This window comes from Vidua macroura, chromosome Z (genome assembly GCF_024509145.1).
Source record: "Vidua macroura isolate BioBank_ID:100142 chromosome Z, ASM2450914v1, whole genome shotgun sequence".
NCBI lineage: Eukaryota > Metazoa > Chordata > Aves > Passeriformes > Viduidae > Vidua > Vidua macroura.
This window is the reverse complement of record NC_071611.1, coordinates 11395956-11421155: the sequence shown is the minus strand read 5'-3', so window position 1 is coordinate 11421155 and position 25200 is coordinate 11395956. Positions and strand designations below refer to the sequence as shown.

The window sequence follows — 25200 nt, the reverse complement described above, 5'->3', positions numbered from 1 at the left end:
TAACATTGAGAGGATAGTTAGAGGATATATGTTCCTTCTGTTTTCTCATCTGAAATTCAAGTACCCTGAAAAGGAGGAGAGTTGCAAGACAAGCCTCATCTGTATTTTTTCCTGGATCATTCATACTCTTTTCTTTTGTGTATTTTTGTGACATTTCCACTTCAAGAATAAAAGAGTGAGATAGAGCAATTACTTGTTCTTAGCATTAGTTGAAGGAGACCTTAGGAATCCAAAGGAGGGAGGGGTCCCATTTTAAAAACAGATTTATTTAAAGCCAACAAACACTTCGTGCCTGCACCCCCCAGAAAAAAAATCTCCCCCCTACCAAACCAAACCAGAATCCTGTCCAGGATTTTGTCTTAAATGTTTATTTTTTGTGGAATTCATTCAATTGTACATAGTCACTGAGAATTGTTTTCTTTCTCAAGGTAATTTCATTTTTGGCTGCAGTGTTGCACAAAAAGGGAACACGCGAAGATATTGAAAATAATATGCCGGAGTTTTTACTGAGGACAATGAAAAAGGGCTCAGATTGTAACCCCAAGAAGGTACAACTTTTAGAGATACTAGTTTAAAGATTTTGATAAAAGGCAATACTTGAATTTGTTTGTTTGTCTCTTCTAGGCATTTATGTACATTAACTTTTAAAATTCAGCCACTGAAGTAGGATTTCATGCCTTTCCTAATAGTGTTTGGGAAGCCTTCAGTTTTCCTGACTGCCATAGTGCCCTCTTTCTCTAGTTGTTATTGTCTAATCTGTTACTACTGTTCATATGCACTAATGGAAAACATTTGGAAGTGTCTGGGTTAAATTTGTGGCTAGAGAACATTGAAAAGTAAATGTCTGTGAGTAGAAAATTAGTGTTTTATGATGATATTTTTAAAGTAAAAAAGCATATATATCTATAACAACAGGATATTTAATTAAGACAAATCCATATGTTTGGAAAGTGTATTGCTAATATCCTTGTGATGTCCTGGCTGTCATAACATTGGAAGTAAATCTGGCTGATAATCTAGGTAATCAAATACAGTGACAGCAAATAAAACATACATGTAAAAGTTCTGTGTGAATAAATCTGAAGATCATTTTAATTTTACCCATTACAGAAACCATGTGATTTCTGTTTTCCATTGTTATTTTTATTTTGCTGCAATAGTTAGAGAATTTGACTGGCATAATGAGTCATATGACTTTAGATTTGTGAATAATGGTTACATGCTCCTCAGGAAATAACAGGCTGAAAAGAAGGGGTAAAGGGATAGCACTTAATGTGCAAAGAAACAGGAATGGTTCTGACTCTGACTATGAGTGAGAGAAGAATGTCACTTGGAGGACATTTAATGTTGAAAGAGGTCACACAGAGGTTATAGACCCCATCCATCCTTACAGGGTTTTGAAGACTTTATCTGGCTAAGCCTGGGTTTGATGTCAGTGTTGCCACTGCTTTGACTACAAAGTTGGGCTGAAAATGTCCTAAGGTCACTTCCTACCTCTTTGATTTTATTATCCTATGATACTAAGTGAATTGTATGAGCTGTCATAATTATTTAAACTCTTTTCAGGACTATCTGTTTTCAAGTCACATGACTTACAGATTTGAGGAAGCTGCTTAACCTCTTCCTTTTATTTTCTCAATTTGTAAAACATGTTATGGTATACAGATGCTATGACAACGCAAAATGATAGTGTTTCACATCTTACTGCATTTAAGAGTATAATTTAAGTAAGTAGTGCTATGTAGTATTTAATTTTAGTATGACAATATTTTTCTGCTGTATTATATACATACTCAGGGTAAACTGATTACTTTTGAATTTATATTAACTTTAGATATGTTCCATACATCCTTTGAAATGGCAGAATTAAGCAGTCAGACTGCTCAGAGCAGTAAAATAGTCAAGATCTTGACTTCTGTTATTGAGAAGTTGCTATGTTTTAGTTTTTCAAGTGATACTATAATATATACTTGATTTCAGACTTTCCTCATAGTGGCCCCTCTTTCAGTGCTGTACAACTGGAAGGATGAGTTAGACACGTGGGGGTACTTTAAAGTCTCTGTCTTACATGGCAGTAAAAAAGATGATGACATGAGTCGCATCAAGCAAGGGAAATGTGAAGTTGCTCTTACAACATATGAGATACTTCGCCTGTATTTGGATGAATTTAACAGGTAATAGTTTTAATATGTTTTTGTACACACTGAATTTTAACTGTCTAATTGTGCATTGTTCTTTTCGAGGACTTTTTTCTCTACAATATATTTGCTGTTAAATCCATTGACTCACTGTGCTGCAGAGAAGAATCCCTGTACTATAGAATTTATCCTGCACTACTGAATTTAACCTGTACAGTTCTGGTGGGTTGACCTTGGCTGTACACCAGGTGCCCACCAAGCCACTCTATCAGTCCCCTTCCCAGCTGGACAGGGAAGAGAAATTAAAATAAAAACAAGCTCTTTAGTTGAGATTAGGCAGTTTACTAAAGCAAAAGCGAAAGTTTAGGCATGCACAAACACAGAGGGGGAAGAAAAGGTTTATTTTCTGCTTCCTGTGAACTAGCAGTGTTGAGCCACTTCCCAGGAAATGGTGCTTCTGCATACATAGCAGTTGCTCTGAAAGGTAAACATAAATAACAAATAGCCTATTCCTCCTCCTTTCCTCAGCTTTTAAATCTGAACTAATACCATATGGGATGAGTTACCCCTTTGGTCAGTTTGGGTCAGCTGGCCAAGTTTTGTCCCCTCCCAGGATCTTACCCATTCCCAATTTACTGTGGGGGGAATGTTGAGAGACAGTGCTGATGCTCTGCCAGTGCTGCTCAGCAGTAGCCAAAGCACTGGTGTGTTAACAACACCTTTCCAACTACCCACAGACTAGTGAGAGCTGCTGTGGGAAAATTAACTCCATCTCAGCCAGACTCAATACAACTGTCTTTGTAATGAGACACTTGGTAGCAGTAAGTGTTTGAATAGTCCCCATAAAACCAGTCTGTGGCAAGCACATTTCTCTCTCTCAGGATTTTTCATAGAGCTGCACAGAGAGAAAGAAAGAGAAAACAATTTCTATTTCTGCTCCTTGTTTTTCCTATGTGGAATGTGCTTGGAGAATTGTTTCCTTGGGGTGATTGTTTGATTGGATTCTAGTGAGGATTGTTTGAGCCTGGTGGTAAATCAAATCCACCTGTGTCTGGACTCTCAAGAAGAGGGTCACGAGTTGTGAGTTAGTTAGATATGGTAGTTAGAACAAGCAGGTTTGTAGTTTTAGCATCTTCCTTTATATAGTATATTAATGTATTATAGCATAGTTATAATAAAGCAGTCATTCAGCCTTCTGAACTGGAGTTGAACATCATCATTTCTTCCCACTGAGTTTGCCTGCATTTTACAATACCAGTCTTTGCTGGTAACACAGTTATGAAATGCTTTCTGAAAGATGTAGGAATTGCCTGCCTGAAACCTGATGACTGCTGAAAGATACATAGAAAGTATTTATATCTTTCAGTACAGTGTAAGGAGAATAATCACCTGGAATTTTTACCAAATGCTCAAAAAGGTATTTTCCTTGTTATTTGCTCTTTTCACCAGCTTGACGAGATTATTGAGCCCTAAAAGCTTTGAGATTTAAGCACACACATTTTTCATCCAATCCTAAAGGTCCTTTTCCCCTATGTCATCTTAGAAGTAGTGTCCGAGTTGTGTCAATGGATGGTGGTAGCAGCCTGCCCTCAGCAGCTGATATAAGTGGATCTGCAGATCTTGGCATTTCAGGTGTTAGGAAAGGTCCAGGCCCCAGAGAGTACCTTAGTTGTCTGGAGATCCATCATCAGAATGATCAGATCTTTGTTTCTGTGCTCAGGTCTGAAGTACAGAGAGTTGAGAAGTACAGATAGAAGAGTAAAGTAGTTTTGTTATCAGCCCCCTAACTGTTCGTGTTCTTTCTGAGGAATTCTTCATGCTTGGAATAGACTGGTCAGGAAATAGGTGCATGTGCGGAGCAGATCTAATTTGTGACTCTCTGCAAATACATTTCTTCAGCATGCAGATTTATCAAACTGTTTCTGCAGAGGATATGACTGGTTGGGCCTGTGATCTCAACACCAGGAGAAGCTTTGTGTCTTGCTTCATTACAGTGATGGATTGGCCTCAAAAGCTGCTCTTAAGTAATTACTTGTTAGGAATAAGAATACGTATGCTCAGTTATGCATGTAAATCTGTAGGAGAGATTTAAGTGGAAGGAGCGAGGATATGAACATATATTAGACTTTTCAGAAACTCAAATTTTTTAGCATATTTTGGGAATGTAGGAACTTGAATATGAATGAATGTATTTAGTGATTAGCAAAAATGCCACAAGATCAGCCTTCATTAGTGAACTAAATGCAGCTTGCTCAGGAGACACACATCTCTAAACATGTCTGTTTCAGCTTTTTGCAGCATATCAATTTGGATATGGTTGTGTTCTGAAGCATTCATATATATAAAATGAACTCATAAGTTTATCCTAGGGACTTGAAGACTTTCTTTGTTATTATCTCAATATACAGGTCATTCTACCCCTAAGTTTTATTCTTGAACTGGCTGCAAAATATCTTTTGGTCACTGCTTATAGCTATGTTCCTTCTCATCACAATCCCAAAATATTAAAATTCGTCTGCTGTATTGATACTGTATATATATATTCTTGAGTGATACTTTATTGTAGAAAACCATGCAGATTGAAATGTTTTCAGTTTGCCTTGGATAATTTTTGTTGGTAAAATGAAGCATACCTATGTTAAGTGTATTTCAGTAATTTACCTTCAGAGACTTACTTATTTTTTGTAAGTCTTAATTATAAATGGAGTTAATTTTAGTGAGATACGCTGGATTCGTGGGTCCACAGATTGAAAGCTGCTTTGTTCACAGAAAACATTTGATACAAGTAACAGTAGTTCATTTATTTGACAATGTAGTTTAGCCATTATGTTTGACTCTGTTAATTGAATTTACTAAACAAACAATATAAGGAAATGGAGTGATATAATATAAAAAAAACAGGTAAATCAAAAAGTAATAATGTGTTATAATATAATCATAGCTATTTGTGTGACTTGCTTCACTTTTTGTATGTATGTAGGATAATGGGACAATTAATGTCAATGTATTAAATCTTTTTTTGATCTGCAGTATAGAGTGGTCTGCTGTAATAGTAGATGAAGCACATAGAATCAAGAATCCAAAGGCTCAAATAACTCAAACCATGAAGTCATTAAAATGCAGTGTTCGCATAGGTCTTACTGGAACCATTCTTCAAAATAATATGAAGGAACTTTGGTGTGTTATGGACTGGTAAATAAAATACTTTCTTTTATGTTTAAACACCTCTGTGTGTTGACTGTGCAGTGGGGTTGGGGCAAGACTGGATGATATGTACCCATCTGTGTTATAAAAAAACAACAACAAAACACAACCTCAAAACACCTACTTTTTTTTGAGAATATAACTTACTGGGGAGGTAAGCTCCTGGTATTTTGCAGTTACTTAATACATTTGGAGTTCATCCCAGATGGCTTCTTTGGGGATCTTGGGAAGTCGTTAAAATTATTCTTCCTCCACCTCCCATATTACCTTTTTTTGTTTCTTTTTTTTTTTTTTTTTTTTCCCGAGGGACACTCTTTTTTCCTTCTATCCTTCACCCAGTAGATAGGGAATCATTACACAACCTTGACCAACATAGTGCCTTTGCTCTAGTATGTGCAGGTCATTCTGACCTATTTGGAGGATGAAAGTAATATTTTGCCTTTTTTTTTTTTTTCTCCAAAATGCACAAGTGCACATATTTGAAAAGTAACAGTCTTGTCCAGAAAAACTTCAATGGTCAAGGAGAGGTGCAACTGACCACAGATACAAATCTAAATCTCCTGGGAATGCTTTGCAGAGAAAGAACAAAGCAAACATACTTTAAATATAAGGACATACAGAACAGAATTATCAGGAAGAATATTTTAAGCTTAATGTTGAATCTAGTTCATTAAAACTATGCTGATGTTGTTAGTAAATTGTTCCAATGTGTAATACTGCCAACAATTACTAAATTCTTTCTACTATTGGGTTTCTCAAGATTTTATTTTGTTAATTGTAATATCTGCATATTCTGATTTCATAAAACCAGTAAAAATTGAAAACATGACTGCTTAGCTTCCAGTTTAGGCGCTTCAACACTTGCAGCCTTGTAGTTTAGAACTTCTATATAATTGTGATTTCTGTTGTTCTGCTAAACCGTTTTTGTTTTGATATTGGAACCCTTTTCCTGAGGGGTATGTCTTAGCATTTGAGGATCACAGAAAACAAAGGAAAAACGGCATGTCTTAAAATAGTATATGTTTCTGTTTGCACTTAAAATTTTTAATAGTTTCTCTAGTGACTGCTACTTTAAGATATCTTGCTGTTAGTCAGAAAAAAAAATTCATGGTATGCTTTAAATCAAGGAATAAATCCCCCATCCCCTTTCATTTTTAATAGGGCTGTACCAGGACTTTTAGGTAGCAGAGTACATTTCAAGAAGAAATTTTCTGATCCAGTGGAGCATGGCCAGAGGCACACTGCAACTAAAAGGGAGCTAGCAACAGGTCGTAAGGCCATGGTGAAGCTGGCAAGAATAATGTCTGGCTGGTTTCTGAGACGTACCAAAGCGCTTATCAGTGATCAGTTGCCAAAAAAGGAAGATAGGGTAAGAGTGCCTTCACATTTCAGATACAATGCTAATAAATGTATCTCTTCTTTTTTTGTTTTCTTGTTGTATTTTGTCTCTTGCATCATGTCTGTAATTTATGGTTCTCTCTTCATCTTTTTAACTTAAGAAGAATCCATAGCCTTGGAAAAAGTGCACTTGAAGTAGTTTGCTTTGTTCACGTAATTACTATGATTGCACATTGAAATGGAGTTAATCAAGCATGAAAATGCTCAGCTAGTCTTCTGATTAGTGATTTACACATCTGTTTTATGTACGTTTTTGTCCTTACCTCTGCAAGCCCAAAGCAATGTATATAAATGTCTTGAAATTCTATGCAGAACTTCTGAATTTGCATCTTGACACTTTGTGTATGGAACAGTATGCTTTTAACTCCCTTGTTTTTAGATCCCGAAATAAAAGAAAAATATCAGACAAACTGATTGTGTGATAGGTCTGTAATCCTGTTCATCTGATGCAATTGTAAATATTACATGAAGTGATAATACTTTATTGATACAGCTAAGAGTTCTGCTAAATCTTTTCTTCGGAGTTGACAAATATGTAACTTTGCATCTGGTTTTATTTTCAAAATTTGGTGTTTTTTCTTCATCCTTAGTTTATAATAATGTCATCTAGGCAGTCTTCTGAAGGAAAGATTAACACAAACATCAGTCAGTCTCCTTTCTGAATCTAGCAGGTTTTATTCTTGCATTATCTTGTTAATGTGAGTATATGTTCAAGTTACTGCTGTATTATTATAGCTCAGCATGGTGCTGCTGCTATGTGGATAGTGTAGGTTAAGGAATGATCTTGGGATTTCTGTCGCCTGCTGCTTAAGACTAAAGATGTCATGGAGATGCCACCCATGGTCTTTCAGAAGAGGGATCAGAGTTTTCACCATAGCACTGTGTAGTTCCTTGCCTTCTCATTGTTTATTCTGTTTGTCCTGCCTGTGGTAGTGCCCTGCAACAGCTAATGCCTAAAAAGGGGAAAGAAAGGGCAAATTAAGCGCCTTGCAAAACAGAGAGAAATCTGTAATTAACATTATGCATTTACTTCTCTCACTTTTCATTCCTCCTCCTGTTCCTTCACAAAAGCCATGTTTAAAAGTTTTGAGCAAAATAACAGCAGGTTCTTGTAGAATGACACTGGTACTCTTTGTAGAATTTTGGTGTGGAATAAAATATGCATATATTTTTGCTACAGTTTCATGCTCTTTTGGTGTCAAGATGCACCCTTTTTTTGCATTTGGTGGTAGAATAATTTCCTGTAACTATTTGAGCAAGTACACGATTTATTTCTACTTTATTTTCAGCGATCTGTGATTTGTGTTTTTGGATGCAGTGTTTTTTTGCCTTTCATTGTATGCTGCACATGATAGTGCTTCTTGTGTTTTCTCTTTGGCAGATGGTGTTTTGTTCACTAACTGAATTCCAGAAAGCTGTGTACCAGGCTGTGCTAGAGACAGATGATGTAACCTTGGTGTTAAGAGCAGGAGAGCCCTGTAGCTGCAATAGTGGCCGGAAGAGGAAGAACTGTTGTTACAAAGTAAGAACTTGGCACTGTTTGGATTTTAGAGCATGGTCTTCTGAATTTCTCAAGAGACTCTCTCCTGAGGAAGAGCTGATTTAAATGTTCGTCTAGTTGTAGCTCATCTGTTTGGGAAATCCTGGCTGGAAACATGGAGAGCTGCATCACAAGCATCATAGAGTTAAACACTTTGGGGTTACTGCAAAGCTGCTTTGCATGCCCTGAGCAGGTGATTGTTCCCTATGTAGTAAATTCTGGATCTTTTGTATTAATAAATGCATCTGTGATTTAGTTGATACTGGCAAGGGTACTGCATTGAGATGTTCAGTACGTGTCAGGCATGCTGCTCCCAGGTGCCTCAGGCGGTTATTTCAGGAGCTGTGAATGGGAGGCACGCTGAACTCAGCAAGTTGCCGGGATAGTTCCTTGTGTTCTAACTGCTGTCGTGCCTTTCTGTGCCCTTAAACATTCACTTTGCCTTGCTTCATGAGGGGAGAACTGTAACAGCAGCCACAGAGCACCAGCCGAACTTTGTCCATGAGTAACAGCTTTGCAGATTTCTTCAATCTTCTCTGGACCTATTTAAACCTTGATCAGTCTACCTTTGTATTTGTTTTGCTTACCTCACTCAGTAGGCTCAGATTAAGCCCATCTTTTAAACATTTAGAAGCATACGTCACATGCCTGTTTCTCCCTTTTATCTCTCTGGCCTGCTCTGATTCTTGTGTAGTGTTTTGAGTTTTTTTCCAAATCATGTAGCTTCTTCAGTCTCCTGCATCTTTCTTTATGAGCAATCCCCTTATCAGTTTTGTTCAATATTCCATGGATAGTAGCCCTCTTTACAGGCTTTTGTTTCTAGTGATGTTTTGTAGAAAAAAAGAAATGCTGGTGGACTTGATTCACAAAAGGGCAGTAGGCAGGGCTGCAGATAGTTGAGTGCTCTTACGGACTGTTTTATTCCAAAGTTAACTGTAAAATTTAGAAACTTGAGAAGGCAAAGGAAAACAAATATTGATCAAGCCAGCCAGCCATAACTAGGAAGATAGCTGATGCTGTTGTACAGTTGCTGTTGCACTGTAGAATGTTTTGAAGCTTGAATTATGCTATTTGAGACATTTGTAAAGCTTTATGGGCTTTTGCTGGAGAGAAAAGTAAAGTTAGCTGTTGAAAGGTAAGAAGTTATTCAGACTGCTCTTGCTGGATTTAATTAGCTATAAAGTTACCATCTTCTTGTTTACTGAAGAATTCTTGGTTATCTCCATGGGATGTCTGTAGAAGTAACTGTCTGAAATGTTTAGCAAGCAGTGAACATAGCTGTAGGGTTATTTTCTTATTGAGAAGATGTTTCTATTAACAGGGTGACAAAGCTGAAGGAAAAACAAAACTTGATTTGTTTTTGTGAGAAATGCAGTATTCATCTCTTGGGGATCAGTTATAGTACTAAGAATTGTTAAAGCTGTTAAGAATTAAACCTGGTAAGAATAGCACTTATTTGACATTATTACTTATTTTCAGTAGTATTTGTTTGCATAAGCTGGGCTTTTTTTTTTTTTTGTAGGTAAATGCACATGGTGAAACGATTAAGTCCTTGCGCTTCAGTTACCTAATGATCCTACAGAAGGTTGCAAATCATGCTGCACTGCTGCAGACAGACAACACTAGCAAGCTGCAGGTTAGTTTCAGAAGTATCTAAAAAATAGACTTTTGTAAAATGAATGGGATGAAAACTCTTGAATGAAAATTGCTGCTGGCCTCCTTTTAAGTCTTAACTAACTGCATTTAAGATATTTTGTAAAATTCCTATTCCATTCAGTCATACAGAAAGCATACCTTGTTAAGATGTTATATAAAACAATATGTTCATTTAGTTGATTCATATCTGAAAGTAAGGGTTATAAAACATTGAAGAGCTTAGGAGAGAGAGTAATTTTTAATGATTTCTAATAGTGCCATTTTTGTTACATTTATGAAGAGGTGCCTATAAGAGAATGTCTTGGTGCAAATAAACAAATAATAGATAATTAGAATGGGTTTTTTCCTCTAGTACTTTATGTTAAGAGCTGAGTTTGTTTAAATAATGAGAAACAGGTTTTAGAAAAAATTGCTCAATGAAAGATCAGTATCACCTTATCTTGTTACTATGGCAAGTAACAAGACCCACAAAGGGCAGTTTCAGAAATGCTTGTTTGTGAACCTTAAGATCCAGGAATGAGGAAAGGGATGTAGAGATGTTACAACTTTTTCTTAGAATCTATCAAGGAAGAGAAATCAGAATGTCCTAGCTAATTTTGCAAGTTTGTTCCATTAAAACATGTTTGCTTTTTCATAAATGTTACTTTGAGTGTCCAGCACATTACACACAGCATATTCCCAGATGTTTTCAGTGGGCTTTTTTGTGTATTGCATATGTAGTTTTTCTTGTTATAATGTCTGATATTTAAATAACCTCTGAAATCATGGAATACAAGCATTTTGTGACTTACAGTCTTCTGCATCATGCATGATTACTGATTTTACCAAAATCTACTAAAGAAACTAATACTTCGTAGTGTGTCTTACCTTGAGCATTGAAGGCGCTTACGTATGTTATTCTTAGGTGAGAGATGCGATCTTTTCTTTCTCTCTGGAAAAGTGGACTTAAAGTGTGAGGTTGTGTTTAAGTGCAGAGCTAAATTTAGCAATGGAGCTTTATGTGGCTTTTGAACACCTTAAGTCCATTACACATACAGTTTTTGTTGTGGAACAATATGTAATTCCCATACTGGCTTGTTACCTGAGAAAGTCAAGAGAAATGTTGGTGCACAACCCTTGGGTAATGCAAATCTCAAGGCAGCAGAATTTTTTGAAACTGACAATTCTGGCCAGGAGAAGAAATTTGAATACGATCCATGATTTCAGATTAAGAAATCTTTTGGTTTTAAATGAAACAAAGCAAAACACACAGGATATGTTTTATCCAGCAGTTTTGTAGTGGACTAAATTAAAAACCACATAACTCTTGAGATACTTTAGCAGATCGTATTTCAACCTGTTTAACTCCTTGCATTGCTTAATATAACTCTGATTTTTAACACCTGTTCAATCTTTCTGCTTTTCTTCCAGGAAGCGCATATCAAACGAGTTTGCAGCCAGGTATTTTCCAGTTTTCCAGATTTTGTGCAGTTAAGCAAAGATGCAGCCTTTGAAACTATTTCAGATCCAAAATATAGTGGAAAAATGAAGGTAAACCCCTTCCTTAGAAGAAATATAAATTTTATTAAGAGGAATAGATTTGGCCTATATTGTATAGATAGAAGAAAATATACACCTAATAGTTTTAGGGGTTTCAATTATTCTGTTTACTGTTCATCATACAACAGCAGGAATCTCCTGTCATGGATCAGTATTTATCTGGGCAAAGACTGGATAAGAATAATCTGTGATGCTAAAATTTTCTAAGATTTTAGCTTCACATGTTTGATGGTGGGCATGGAAATGACCCTTATAGTCAACAGAACTATTGTTTCTTGAAACCATGGATTCTGGTGACAGTCAGAAATATCTGGCAAAGAAAAGGAAGCAAAACAAAATTTTTTTGCTCTTAATGGTTTGTGCACAGCTTCAATTTTGTGTGTAGTTCCAATCTCTCCTCTCAAAAAGCAGATGTTAGATTTGAAAAGATTCAGAGGACAGTTCAGAGAAGGGCCACAAGTGTGGTTAGTAGCTGTGTCAGAAGCAGCCAAGGAGGCTGGGACCCTCCAGACTGTAAAGAATGTCTTAGGGTAAATGTGAGTGGGACCTACACAGTCATGAATGGCATGGAACTGGTGAAAATGTACTGAGTGCTTACTGATTTCTTGAACCCTTTGGACATTAAATGAAAATAATAGTTGTTGTGCTGAAGATAACCAAAATAAATGTCTCTAGTATAATTCTGCAAAACTCCTCATGTCAGAAACTGTCTGTCTTTGGTTTCAGAGAGGAACAAAAGATGACGCGATGACATATAGTGTATCTGAGGATGATGTTGTTTAATGTAGATGAAAAGTATGTCTAATATAACTAATTAAAAAGAAAACCATACTAGTTTTACTAGTTTTAGTAGTACTCTGGAGCTGAGAGTAGGAGCTGTGCAGAATTTTGGCTCTCCGTAAGCCTGGATATTAACATTTTCCTCATGGGACCGGTGGTAGTGGGAGGACTATGTTGCTGTAGCAGGAATGGCTGTTATCACTTTACTGATTTGTTACTATGTAAGCAACATCTTTCTTTACTGTTAATACGTATGTGTGAAATGCCTGCATATTAACTTTGTTATATACACTTGATTATTTTGAGAAGGTGAATTTATCTGTTAAATTAATGCATAGCTTTAAAAACCAAATCCATCATCTTCAGAAGCTGAAGAATTACTTACGAAGCAATTCTGTTACTGATTATTTTACCATGACATTATTCACATTACTATTTGACATTTTTATTATTATTTTATTATATTTTTTTTCCATTACATTCTCCTGGAAAAGCTGGCAGCCCATGGCTTGGACTTGTACACCCTTTGCCAGATTAAAAACTGTCTGGGTAGCTGAGCCCAGAGAGTGGTGATGGATGGTGCCATATCCAGTTGACATCCAGGCACTAGTGGTGTCTTCCAGGGTTCACTTTTGAGGCCAGTCCTGTTCAACGTCTTTACTGATGATCTGGATGAGGGGATCAAGTGCTCTCTCAGTAGGTTTGTAATCTTAAAATGGGTGGGATTATTGGTGTGCTGGAGGTTAAGAAGGCTCTGCAGAGGGATCAGTGGGCTGAGACCAATGGTATGAGGTTCAGCAAGACCCAGTGCCAGGTCTTGCATTTGGCCACAGCAACCCCATGCAGTACTACAGGCTGGGGCAGAGTGGCTGGAAAGCTGCCAGGTGAGAAAGGACATGGAGGTGCTGGTCAACAGTGGCTGGACATGAGCCAGCAGTTTGCCCAGGTGGCCAGGAAATCCAGTGGCATCTTGGCTTGTATCAGAAATTTTTTGTCCAGCAGGATCAGGGAGGTGATTCTTCCCCTGTACTTGGCATTAGTGAGGCCACACCTTGAGCACTCTATCCTTTTCGGGGCCCCTCTGGACAAGAAGGACACTGAGATGCTGCCTGGAGCATGTTCAGAGAAGGGCAAAGGAGCTGGTGCAGGGTCTGGAGTGTCAGGTTTATGAGGAGCAGCTGAGACAGCTGGGATTTGTTTAGCCTGGAGAAAAGGTGTCCCCTGAGCTTCCTTATTGCTGTGTACAACTGCCTGAAATGAGGTTGTGGTAAGATGCTGTCCTGATTCTGGCCAGAGTTAATTTTATGCGGTAGCTGTGAGGGAATGGTGCCTGAAGTGGTACAGGTGTGGCCAAAGGGTTATTCTGTACATCCGAGAAAGCCACAGGTGTCCTGGAAAACAGCAAAGAAGATGTGGCCAGCAGGGCAAGAGAGGTGATTTTCCTCTTCTGCTCCATTCATGCAGTGTACTGTATCCAGCTTTCTCAGCACAAAAAGTATATGGAAATGCTGGAACAAGTCCAAAGGGGCCATGAAGATTATTAGATGGGTGGAACACCTCTTCTATGAGGAAAGGCTGAGGAAATTGAGGTTGCTGAGTCTGGAAAAGAGAAGGCTCTTGGGTAATCTTATTGCTGCCTTTCACTGATGAAGGAAGACTAAAGAAATCTGGAAAGGGACATTTTACAGTGGTAGGGAAAGGGATAATGGCTTCAAAATGAAACAGAGTAAGTTTAGATTGGATAATAGGAAGAAATTCTTCACTGTGAGGGTAGCGAAGCACTGGAGCATGTTGTCTGTAGAAGCTGTGGATGCCCTGTCCCTGGAAGTGTTCAAGGCCAGTTAGGATGGGACTTTGAATCTAGTAGGTGGCATCTCTGCCCATGGTGGCATGGTTTGAAATGAAATGATCTTTAACTCAAACTATTATATGATTCAGTGATCTTGGAAGGAGGATAATGGGATATATAGCTTCATTGAAAATAAACTGGGTTTTGGGTCCATTAATTTTAACTTCATGATGCCAAAAACTGGTTCATACGTTTTTGATATGGTGACTTGCCTTTTTTCTTTTTTTTTTCCCTAAATTATAGAATGGAAGCTATTTGTGATGATTTTGCGTTTTATACTGTGAAAGCAAAATAATTCAGGAAGTATGTAATTTAGAAAGTTGTCATACCATAAGAAAGTAATCACAGAGGAGTCAACTGGTACTAGAGCTTGGAAATGGCTTTATAAATTTTTAATGTGTTTATTTGGAAATAACTGAGACAAATTATAGTAAAATGTTTTTAATAACCTTGTTGCACTGTAGTAGTTTGCATTCCCTAAATAAATAAATTCATCATTCATTTCATAAATAAATTCTAGAAACTAAGTGACATTCTTTTGTAACTTTAATCTGGTTGTGTAGACTGAATAAGCATTATTTTATATTTTAACTTAAAATTCATTACAGACTACACAGAAATTTTGGTATAGGTGATTATTCTTTTGTATATAAGCATAGTTGCAAAGGAATAGTTTGCAGCATTTTAAAAAAATTTATTCAGGAAACAGGGAAAGGCTGTGATTTTTTTAAATGTTTGTTGGTTGAGCAGCTGTAACTGTTTTGCAGAGTTGAAAAGGTTCCATCTTCAGCCTATCTGTTCTCCAACCAACCAGAGATAAAACACACAGGGAAACATAACATAACTTCTGTTATGGGATATTAATTACTTCCAAAACTAGATTTGCTTGTACGCAAGGGTTAAAGAGTATTTGTGTCCTACCTGTTGTTGTGAGTCATCTCTTTGTGTTTTGTAAGCTGTAGCATTAACATGCCACCCCAGGCTTTTTGTTCTGAATTTTGGATTACAAGAGCCTGGAAAAAACAATCCTACAATCCAAATGTACAACATGTATAATCATTGATGGTGTACCTAATACGGTATAAGAAGGACACTAATATATCTGTGTTACAGTGGGAGATGGGTAATACACAGTGATTAAAAGCTTCAGCTTTTTTTGTGGAATTATCCCCTCCTTTTCACATGTACTGCAGAACATACAGTTCGCAAGCTTTGCTGACATGTTTTATTACACAGTAAATTTCATGCTTAGATTTTTAAATAGAAGTAGTTGAATATATGAGAACTGAGTGAAAGGAATGTTTTGCTTTGTTTGGAAACCGCTATTTTTCTGTTATGATGTTGTAAAATAGTGGGGACCTGCAAAGTTTAAGGACAAGTGGTTCATTGCTTCTGAAACCCAATGATTTCAGATTGTCCACACGGAAGTATTGGGGACTGCTTGGAACAGAAGTTAAGTGAGGATAGCTTTACAATCCTGCAGTAATTCTCATTCAGACTACCTTGTTTGATTATTTCTACAGTTTTGTTAAAATTGTGTCTCAGAGAGATTCTATAAGCTTTCTAGGTGTAAAGGTTTCTTAATTGTCTGGGCAGTTTAAATATTTTTTTTTAATATTTACTTTTTTTTTCAACTGCATACATTTCCACAGAGAGCCATTTGTGGGGTTTGGGAATACTGTTCTTAATACAGTATTCTATTAGGAATAACTGTTGTATTGATTTAATTAGTTTCGCTTGGGATATCATCATTCAGTAGGAAAATGGAAGTCTATTGGAGCACTTTGCACAAAATGGTAACCTCTACCATTAGACATAACCCTGACCCAGGCAGGGCTGGCTTTAAAGACTTAAAAAATACTGTAGGCTAGCTTGAACATCTCTATAGAAAAACTTCTCAAAAGCAAGAGGTAAAATTTCATCATATACAGATGACTCACAATGTGTAGCAATGGGGAGACATATGTTTAAATCCATGTGGAGTCTTACAAAGAACATGTGACTTCTGCTTGAGTGTGAGCAAGTGTTTCTGTTTTGGGCTAAAAACATACAGGATAATATTCTGGTCTGCAAGTGTAGAATTTACTTCTCTTTGGTGCAAGTACATTCATTATTTTTCCCTGTTAGAGTTGTTTCTTACTCCAGAATACCTAAATTCTCAACGGGGATGAAATTGATCCATTTCATTTAAGCAAATTGCATGGATTTATTTTTGTATTCTCCTATAGGAAATTCACTATTTGACCTGTACTTTAATAATAACAACAGTAACACAGAAGCCAATTCCTTCTAGTTTAAAAGAATGTCACTTCTGTTTCTTTTCTTAATGTACTAAATAAAATGCAAATGTGAGTGGTATAGCTCCTGCTAAATGGCCTGTTGTGTATTTTTCCCCAGTAAAATAAATCCTGGTTTATATGTTCATGTACAATGAAATGAGGCCAAAAAAATCTGTCATTTTTACCTTGTTTTCACTTTTAACAAGCTGGCTAACATTTACTAAGGAGCTCATAAGTGACATATAATTACCATTTTATGTTCTACATATTGTCCAGAATTGTAACAATAATACAAACATTCATCATTATTTAATTGTCAAAGATTTATTAGGCTTGTAGTGAAATAATTCTTGATTAACAGTTTATCTATTTATCCGTGAATAAATACAATTTCAAAAATATTTATTGCCCAGTGGGAAAAAGCTAGTCATGGTACAGAAAATTCCTCTTTTCCCATTGTGTATGGCTTCAGCACAGTGCTCTGGAGCTGCCATTGCCAGATGTGGACATGGTTCTTTTGAAAATAACAGTATCACTATTATACACAAGGCTCTGGATTATTTGCTTCCCCACCAGAAGAGCATTGTGTGTGGGCGGATTATTGGCATTTCAAGGTCTCTGCAGAGTCTGGGAAGCTGGATCCTACTGTAAACAGAGCAACAGATGAGAGTTGGAGTGGGGAGGGGCATACATCTTACTGATTATTTTAAGAAGACAAGTTCCAAGAAGCTCTGAACTCAGATGTAGGACAGAAAGTTCAAACAGACCTTGGAGTTTTCAGGATAAATATGTGCATTTTTCAAATGAAAAAACTCAGAATCTGAGCTAGTGTGTGACATTAGTAATGTTTTGTTGCAGTCTATGCACTGACACAAGTAGCTTCTGAATCTACCTCTTAGTGGTCTGATGACTTTTACAGTAGGATTTCCATGTGCGTCATTGAAAAATGCAAAGTTCCAGCATCTCCATTACCTTTGGGCCATTTATTATGTTAGTAATGATTTTTGTTATGGCTCTGCTTGGCTTTGCAAATAATTAAATTCAGTGTAGCGTGTTTGGAGGTTCAAAACATGAGTTAAATGTGTGCAAGATAACCTGATAAAAAATTAGATAATTTAGATTTTAGATAAAAATGTCTTTATTTTTCTGCTGTGCTTCATTTACAGGTCCTTCAGCAGCTTTTAAATCATTTCCGAAAAAATAAGGATAAAGTTCTTCTTTTCTCCTTTTCCACAAAGGTGAGCTCCATGTGATTTTTATCAATTAACTGCAGCGGTAAGTTCTGAAGCATGAATCTGAAAGTTGACACCTTGTCAACCACATTTCCTTATTGCTTCTACTGTTAGGAGTAATTACGAGGACAGTGTGCCATACTCCACAAGCATATTGAAACCTTATGTTACATCATGATAAAAATGGTGATAGCAAAACAAGTGTAACACTCTTCTGTTTTCCCTAGAGCTTTCTGAAATAGTTGTATTACTTCAGGTGCAGATAGCTAAGTTCAGCTGGTATGTCTTGAGTTAGGGCACTGTCATAGCTAAATATGACTGCCATATCATAAAACCTTTGTGTTAGCACTGAAAGTTAAGTTTCCTCATTCTGCTGACTTTTGATCATCATCAGCAATGAAACTTCAATTCTTGCTACACTAGTTGATTTGAAGTTAAAACTCTCTAATTGGAGCAAGACTTACATGTACATTTTACTTTTAAGGTACTTGCTCCTTGGTTTCCTTATTAGGGAATAATGTGTTTCCTGAAATAGTGCACTCTATTGTATTGTGGCTTTTATTTAAATACTTGTAATGATAGCACTAAAAAATATTTAAAAAAATAGTAATTTGAATAGTAGTTCAGGAGTCTTAAATACCTCTTTTTTTTTTTTTTACTTTAAGAACAACTGCTTAATGTTTAGATGCAGTAGTAGAGTACTCATGTGTCTTAGGTTATGTTTTATGGTGTCCAAGACCAGACTGACTGTTGGTTGCTGCAGTGTCTTTCACTCCATACCCCCTGAACTCTGACTGTGCATTCTGTGCTGGCTGTAATGCTCATTTACTGTATTTGAAGTAATTGCAACTTGCTAAGATGGGAGGAAGCTGCTTAAATGGACTGCCTGCTGATTGGGTTGGACTGAGTGACAGGTAGCGATGAAACAGGCAGCCAGGGTGGGATGATGGAGTCAGACCACAGCATACCAGTATTAATCACCTTGAGTGCTGTAGAATCATGGCTAAAGAGAATCATGGATGTGGATACCAAAATAGCAAATATTTATCATAATTAGCAATGGTGGTGTACTAAAACTGTATTTGATAAACATGGTCCCAGTGATCATGTTTAATTAAAAAGATACTAATAAGTACTTAACTTTTTATTTTCCTTTTTTCTTCATTTTTCCACTCAGTTGCTAGATGTGCTAGAACAGTACTGCATGGCATCTGGGCTAGATTACCGAAGACTTGATGGCAATACAAAATCAGAAGATAGAATCAGAATTGTAAGAGAGTTCAACAGCCTTCAGGAAATCAACATATGTCTTGTATCTACAATGTAAGAAAATTTAACTTGTAGTTTGTTTCAATATGTCTGTCTAGTGTTAGTAAATTGGTTACTCTGCATTTTTCTTGCTGAGTTTGTGAGGGATTACTTTTTGAGAAGGTGAGAATAAGTATAGACTTACTGCTTTGGTCTGAAGCTTCTTAAAATATACGGACACCTTCTCCCTCCCTCCTTTCTGCTTCGTGAGGATTTCTAAGATCAGAAGGAAGTGGGTCTTCTGGATCCTAGTTTAAAGTTGTTGTAGGATTGAAGAAGCAGTTCTAAACATTACTATTAAAACTTTATTATGTCATTATCTACAGAAGGCTTTTAATTTTATTGTAGACAGACTCAGTTTCTTGTTTTACAGTAGTAGAACTAGCAAGTGAGTGTGAACATGAAGTGCCATATTGAACTGAAAAATTCTCTCACTATTACTGCAATTTATTAATCATGTTAATTAGTTAGCATGTCTATTTAAAATATTTCAACAAGGTCTTTTATTGTCTTTTTAAAATGTGTTTACCTATCAGATTTGCTTATCAATTTATGATAGATAACAAATTGTTTTGAAATAGATTGTTATGTTCAACTAAAGTTATTTTTACTATAATGACTATTTATTTGTTTTATTCAGGTTACTTCCTTGCTTCATCTTGGATGAAATTTTTTACTGGGCAAGGGCAGAAAAGGAGCAAAGAGAAGCTTTGCTCCTTTTGCCTCCTACCCAGAGGGGAAAACTCAGTGAAACTTGATGAAATCTGAGTATCTGGGCACTGTAGTTTTTACTGGAAGTAGGTGTGTTTGAATTAGGAGGATCCAAACTACCTCTATATAACTAGAGCAGACATTATCTTAAAGGCTGTTGCAAGTGGATATCAGAGCAGTCTTCACATACTCTGGTGTTTATGTACAGGGTTGTGAAGAGATTTGTGATACTGATCATGTACACTGGTTTGTAATCTGTTAACTGTGAAATCTGGCCATGAGCTTCCCTAAGACCTTCATAGGTCTATACCCCTTGTCCCTGAAGACAGAGGGAAATTTCAGAATCTATAGGACTAATTTTTGCTTCAGTCAGTACTGTAATCATAGATCTGTTAGTTCTCTTTCATTAATTTAAATCAAAATATAAATGAAGGTCAACTAAACAGAGATGGACTTTCTCCTATCTGTTTTGAGAGCTTCTGTATAGAGACTAGTGAGCCTTCTCTGCCTGCTGATGGTGCTGGAGAAAAGGCTTGATTCTGTTGTTTGTAGTTTTACTTATCTTATGAAACAAGTGAAAGGAACTAACTGTAATGGAATTATAGTCAATATAACTACTGTGTTGTAAGCAAAACAGAGGGTGCAATTGTTTGCCTAGTTTATTATAGATAACAGGAAGTGATCTTTTTCCTTGCTTGATGAACAGTAATGGAAGCATCTTTACATTTGTAATCCTTTGGAAATTAGAAAGTGATTTATCCTATTTCTTCTGTACAAGAGATTGATCTTTCCTCTCACTCAGATTTCAGACATACATGAAATAATTCTATGCTTTAGAGTATATTCTACATTTTTCATTACAGAGTACATTGACAGAATTGGTTCATACTCTTCTGTCTATACTTGCTTGCGAAATTTCTGGCTGACTGCTCTGTGTAGTCAATTCATGTGTGTTCTGAAGGTCTCATTGCTCAGAGAACCAAATGTTGATTTTCACTGAAAATACTTGCATGGTCTTTTGGATGTATAAGTGCATTCTGAAAAGGATGAATTCTCTGCATAGTAATCTTGAGACTGCCATTATGTTCACTGGCACAATTAATATGCAGCTTAGAAAACATAAAACACCAATCAGAGAACTACAGTGCAGCACTGATGATAACTTTAACTATTAAATTTGCAATGTTCGTATTTTATATTCCTTTTTTTTCAAAATCATGTATATATAGTCCATAGAGATTTGAAAATCCTGGTTTTAATTAATCAGTGACATTTTTTGAGAAATGGGACCTTAAAAAAGAAAATAAAAGGAAAAAGAATAAAAAAATAAAAGTTTGTCTATCTGTAGATTTGACCTCAATGTTGAAGTTAATATTGGTACCAAGCATAGTCGCATGGCTATTCCTAATGCTTTTATTGACAGCTGTGACTAATACAGCTTTATGGATAAATATATTTTATAGGTGTTGAGAGAAAATGTAATTGATTTCTTCAGAGCTTAGACATTCAATCAAACCATTAGATCATCAATTTCAGGTTGAGCACTAGGGAAAAATAGGTATACACCTGTTGGAACTTCTAAGTCTTATGAAGTAATACCTCTTGGGGAATACTTCAGTCTTTCACTGGTGTTGCTGGGAAAATATGTGATTATTTAGAAAAAGAGAAGAGGATTTTTAGGCATGCTTAGAAACATTAAAATAATTGGTGGAGTTGCTGTAACTTGATAGGAGAATGTCAAAGCTTTCAGTTCCAGTGGTGCTGCTTAGCCAAAAGAAGGGAAACTGTATATGTACCAGTACCAAAGTCAGCACAGTTCTGTTCCATCCTAGTTTTCTGGAATAAATAAAAGCAGCAAGTATGCCTGCCTTTAAATCACTGGATTTCTTAAATCACTGGATCACTTAAATTTCTGGATTTTTTTGTGCTAGTCTTTCTCTAGGTTGGTTCTGTCAAAATTAATTGTTAATGAAAATCCATTTCTGCTTCTGAGCTTTCTTTTTATGTAAAGAGAAGTGTCTAGAGAAATTCGTAGGTAGCTTTTATCATGTAAGGTCCACTTCCATTCTACCTGCAGCATTCTCTATTACTGTCCATTACTGGCCTGCTGTTAGTTACTTTTTACTTTTACACGGCTTCATTTAGCTTTAATTCTTTCAGCAATGTTTTGAACAACTTTTAGTGTGCATATGATTACATCCAAAGAACATGCAGCCACAAAAACCTCTCTGAAACAAAGAGCATAGAAACTATAGAAAACCTAGCTTGGTAAATAGAATTACATAATCAAAACTTTCATAGACCCTTTCCTAATGTACTATTGTTCTGTACCTTTTGAGGTACTAAGTTGTGCAGTTTTAAGTAAGATGGTCTTCTGAAAACTGTTCTTTTTAACAAAACTCTTTAAGCCATATCATAGTAATTTGCATGGACCAAATTGCAGTAAACTAACTGCTAGTTAAAATTAAAGGTAAAGTGGAGTATGTAACTCACAATGCACAAACTTCTGCATTTGTTCTGTCTATGAAGGATATAGGAGCCATTCCTTTCTGTTTGGACTAACTAAATTTTTGAGTCATATCTAAAAACACCGAAAGGTAAAATTATTAGAAAGCTAGATATCCTGTTTTTTTAATTTTTATGGACAGTTAGTTTTACATCTTGACATATGTTTCAGTCCAGCTGCAGGGCTGGTTTAGAAACAGGAGAGGCTGAACTCCTAATAAAAAGATTTCTTTTCATTAAAAAGAAACACACTAAATGTGAAAAATACCATAACATATTTTTCAAAAGAAAGAAAAACCCAACCCAGATATTGTTACTCAGTAGTTCCCAGTTTGAGAATGTGAGTTCTCTAGAAATATCCATTAATACTGGCAAGTTTCTATATCCCCTCCCTTTCCAGATATAACTAACCCAGAGCTACACCATACTTAGAAGCGAAAGGCCACAGCTGCATTTGCATTAACATGGACTCCATGAAAACCAAAAAGTGGTGGGGCTCCATAAGTTTTTGGTTTCTGTCACCATTCACTCTTCTACCTGAAAACTTTTACCTTTCTTGTATTTCTTGTGTGCTTCAAAGAAGCAAAATTTAAAGTAACCTGTTAAACCAGGTGCTTGATAAGTTAAATGGGATTGACTTTTTAAATTTTGCAGTACCGCTTTCAGAAAAATAGCACACTTGGAATTAGTGATGCCTATGCTAATGTGAATAATTGTTTTAATAGTTTATTTAATAATAATATTTAGCTTGTGCTTGTGTAGGAGCTTGTGTCTTTTGTATGATATTTGGTTGAGCCAGTAAAAAAAAAAATTCAGTATTTGCTTGCTTTGCAGCTGGATGAGAAGTGGTATTTTCCTCACTTTTGCTCCTATCAAATCATTCATCTATGCACATGCCAAACTCCAAGTAACTGAGCAGTTTTGCAGGGCTCAGCATTTAGCTGGCTCAGATTAGATGTATGCTCAATTTCTTGTCTGGATTGCTGGTTTTACTTGAATCACTCTATAGCTGTTGAGTGTTATAAGATGATGCAGGTGGTACGCTTGTGACTCCTAACCCACAGAGCAGACAAATTTCTGACTGTGACTTTTTTCCTTTTAATGGCTGGTACGAATGTTGCTCATATGCAGCTATGTGGCCAACAGCTGAGTAACTTACTGTACAAATCCACTTGTTAGTTGTTAATGCTTACAGGTATGGCTTACCTGAGATTGTGACTACTTTAGTGAAAGTTGCATAGCATTATTGTCAAAAATTATGTACTGGGATTAGATGAAATAAAATTTCATCTGTAATTTTCCTGCTTCCATAATCTTAACTGGCATAAAACTGATTATGAATTTCATTATAGTATTTAGGGGTGTTGCCCTGTGTAGGACTTAAGGGGAATGAAATAGCAACAGGGATTTTTATTAAGTAAGTTGATAGCAGTATGTTATGACTCAACTATTTATACAGTCTGTAACAATCTTGATATTTACATGAGAAAACGGTATTTTATGGCAGTGGTTATTTGAGTACCTGGTGGTTGTTAGTACAACAGTAACACAGTGCTGTACTGCACTGTTTTCAATATCTTTCATTTGTTCTTTTTTTTTTTTTTTTTTAATTGGGGAAGGGCAGGCAAGTATGGACCTAATACAGAAAAATCTAGTTGCAATTTTTTTCTTACTATCATATAGTTCTGGTTTTTCATTTTTATGTTTTCAGGGCTGGTGGACTGGGTCTTAATTTTGTTGGTGCCAATGTTGTTATACTGTTTGATCCTACATGGAATCCAGCAAATGATCTTCAAGCGATTGACAGGTACACTCTCCAAATACAGAACTTGATCGATGTTGCACTCTTCCATTCATTCTGTAATCTGATTGTCCAACTAAAATTTTTTCTCAAGTAAGAAATTTTTTACATTGTCTGATTAATCCACAAGACAATAGGAAAAATCCAACTAAATTAGGTTTTAGCTTTGATGTGATTATTTTAACCCAAATTTTACAATATATTTTCCTTTATTTCTTTTTTTGCAGCAGTGGGCCAAACAAAAACTCAAAAAAACCTCCTTGTGGTTACTATAACTTTTTGTGATTTCTAGAATATGTGTGTGTAGATGACATTTTTCTTGTGTTCTTCATGAAGAATACATTGCAGTTGGCCCTAGTTCAAATGGTGTTTTGAGTTCCCAAACCCTAAAAGACAGGGGCTCTTTATGTTCTCTTCTATTTCACCATTGTGGAGATTAGTGTCTTTTTAGCACTCATATCTGTCTCTGATATTATGGTGTTGGAGTATTTCCAGTAATGCAGATTTTTCTTTCAAGGCTTTTTGACTGTAGACTATTTCCCTAGGAATCCAAGGCAGACCTTTTAGTAACTGAAGTAAAGAATATTAAAAAACTATAAAGAATACTAAAAACCTATAAAAGAATATTAAAAATTCAGTAGATTTCTATATTTTCATGAGCAGAAATACACTTGTTCCTGTTATCTCATGCAATTACGTAATTCTGTTTTAAGGGTCTTTCTGATTTCTAGGATGTGTTTATGTGCACCTGTTCTAGGGAAGTGTATTAGAAACATGTACTGAGGACTGTTTTTAAACGATCTTTGTAAGATCACATTACTATGATTTGTTTTAGCCTCCTGTGAATTTTGTGGAATATAGTCTATTAGAAGTCTCAGAATTTACCATTTGAACAGAACACTGTCAGTTCATTACCTGTTTTTATGATGTTGTATCTTGTAATTTATGAAGTTAAGAAAGAACCGACTGCTCCAAGTAATCGATGAGTTAATTCCTGTATAATGTAAGGAGGAGAATACTTTGAGCAAAAATAGGTGGAGACACAAAAGGAAAAAAAAAAAACCAACAAACCTGATATAAACAGAGAGGATGTGTTTTGTGGAGAGGTGGGAGACAGTTCTTGTGATACAAAATGAGGAGAAAGCTTTTTAAACTGGACAGGCCTGGGGAGAAATATGAAATACTGAAGGAAAAGGAAATCAATTACTGAGGAAAATTCAGAAAAGTAAGGAAAACAACCCAGTCAACATATGCATAATT

General features: G+C 36.1%; 1 protein-coding gene across 8 annotated transcripts in view; it reads left to right on the top strand.

The window, feature by feature from the left end:
• Positions 1-25200, top strand: part of ERCC6L2 (ERCC excision repair 6 like 2) — a 53805-nt gene that overhangs the window by 6937 nt on the left and 21668 nt on the right. For all 8 annotated transcript variants that reach the window (XR_008441345.1, XR_008441342.1, XR_008441343.1 and 5 more), the window contains exons 3-12: positions 429-548; positions 1981-2174; positions 5169-5330; positions 6504-6711; positions 8122-8262; positions 9803-9916; positions 11347-11466; positions 17550-17621; positions 18793-18938; positions 23851-23946. Coding sequence is in view for 4 of the 8 variants with exons in the window: in XM_054003575.1 (XP_053859550.1) it covers positions 429-548; positions 1981-2174; positions 5169-5330; positions 6504-6711; positions 8122-8262; positions 9803-9916; positions 11347-11466; positions 17550-17621; positions 18793-18938; positions 23851-23946 (1373 nt within the window). In the remaining 4 variants the exon portion in view is untranslated. The remainder of the gene's footprint in view (positions 1-428; positions 549-1980; positions 2175-5168; positions 5331-6503; positions 6712-8121; positions 8263-9802; positions 9917-11346; positions 11467-17549; positions 17622-18792; positions 18939-23850; positions 23947-25200) is intronic.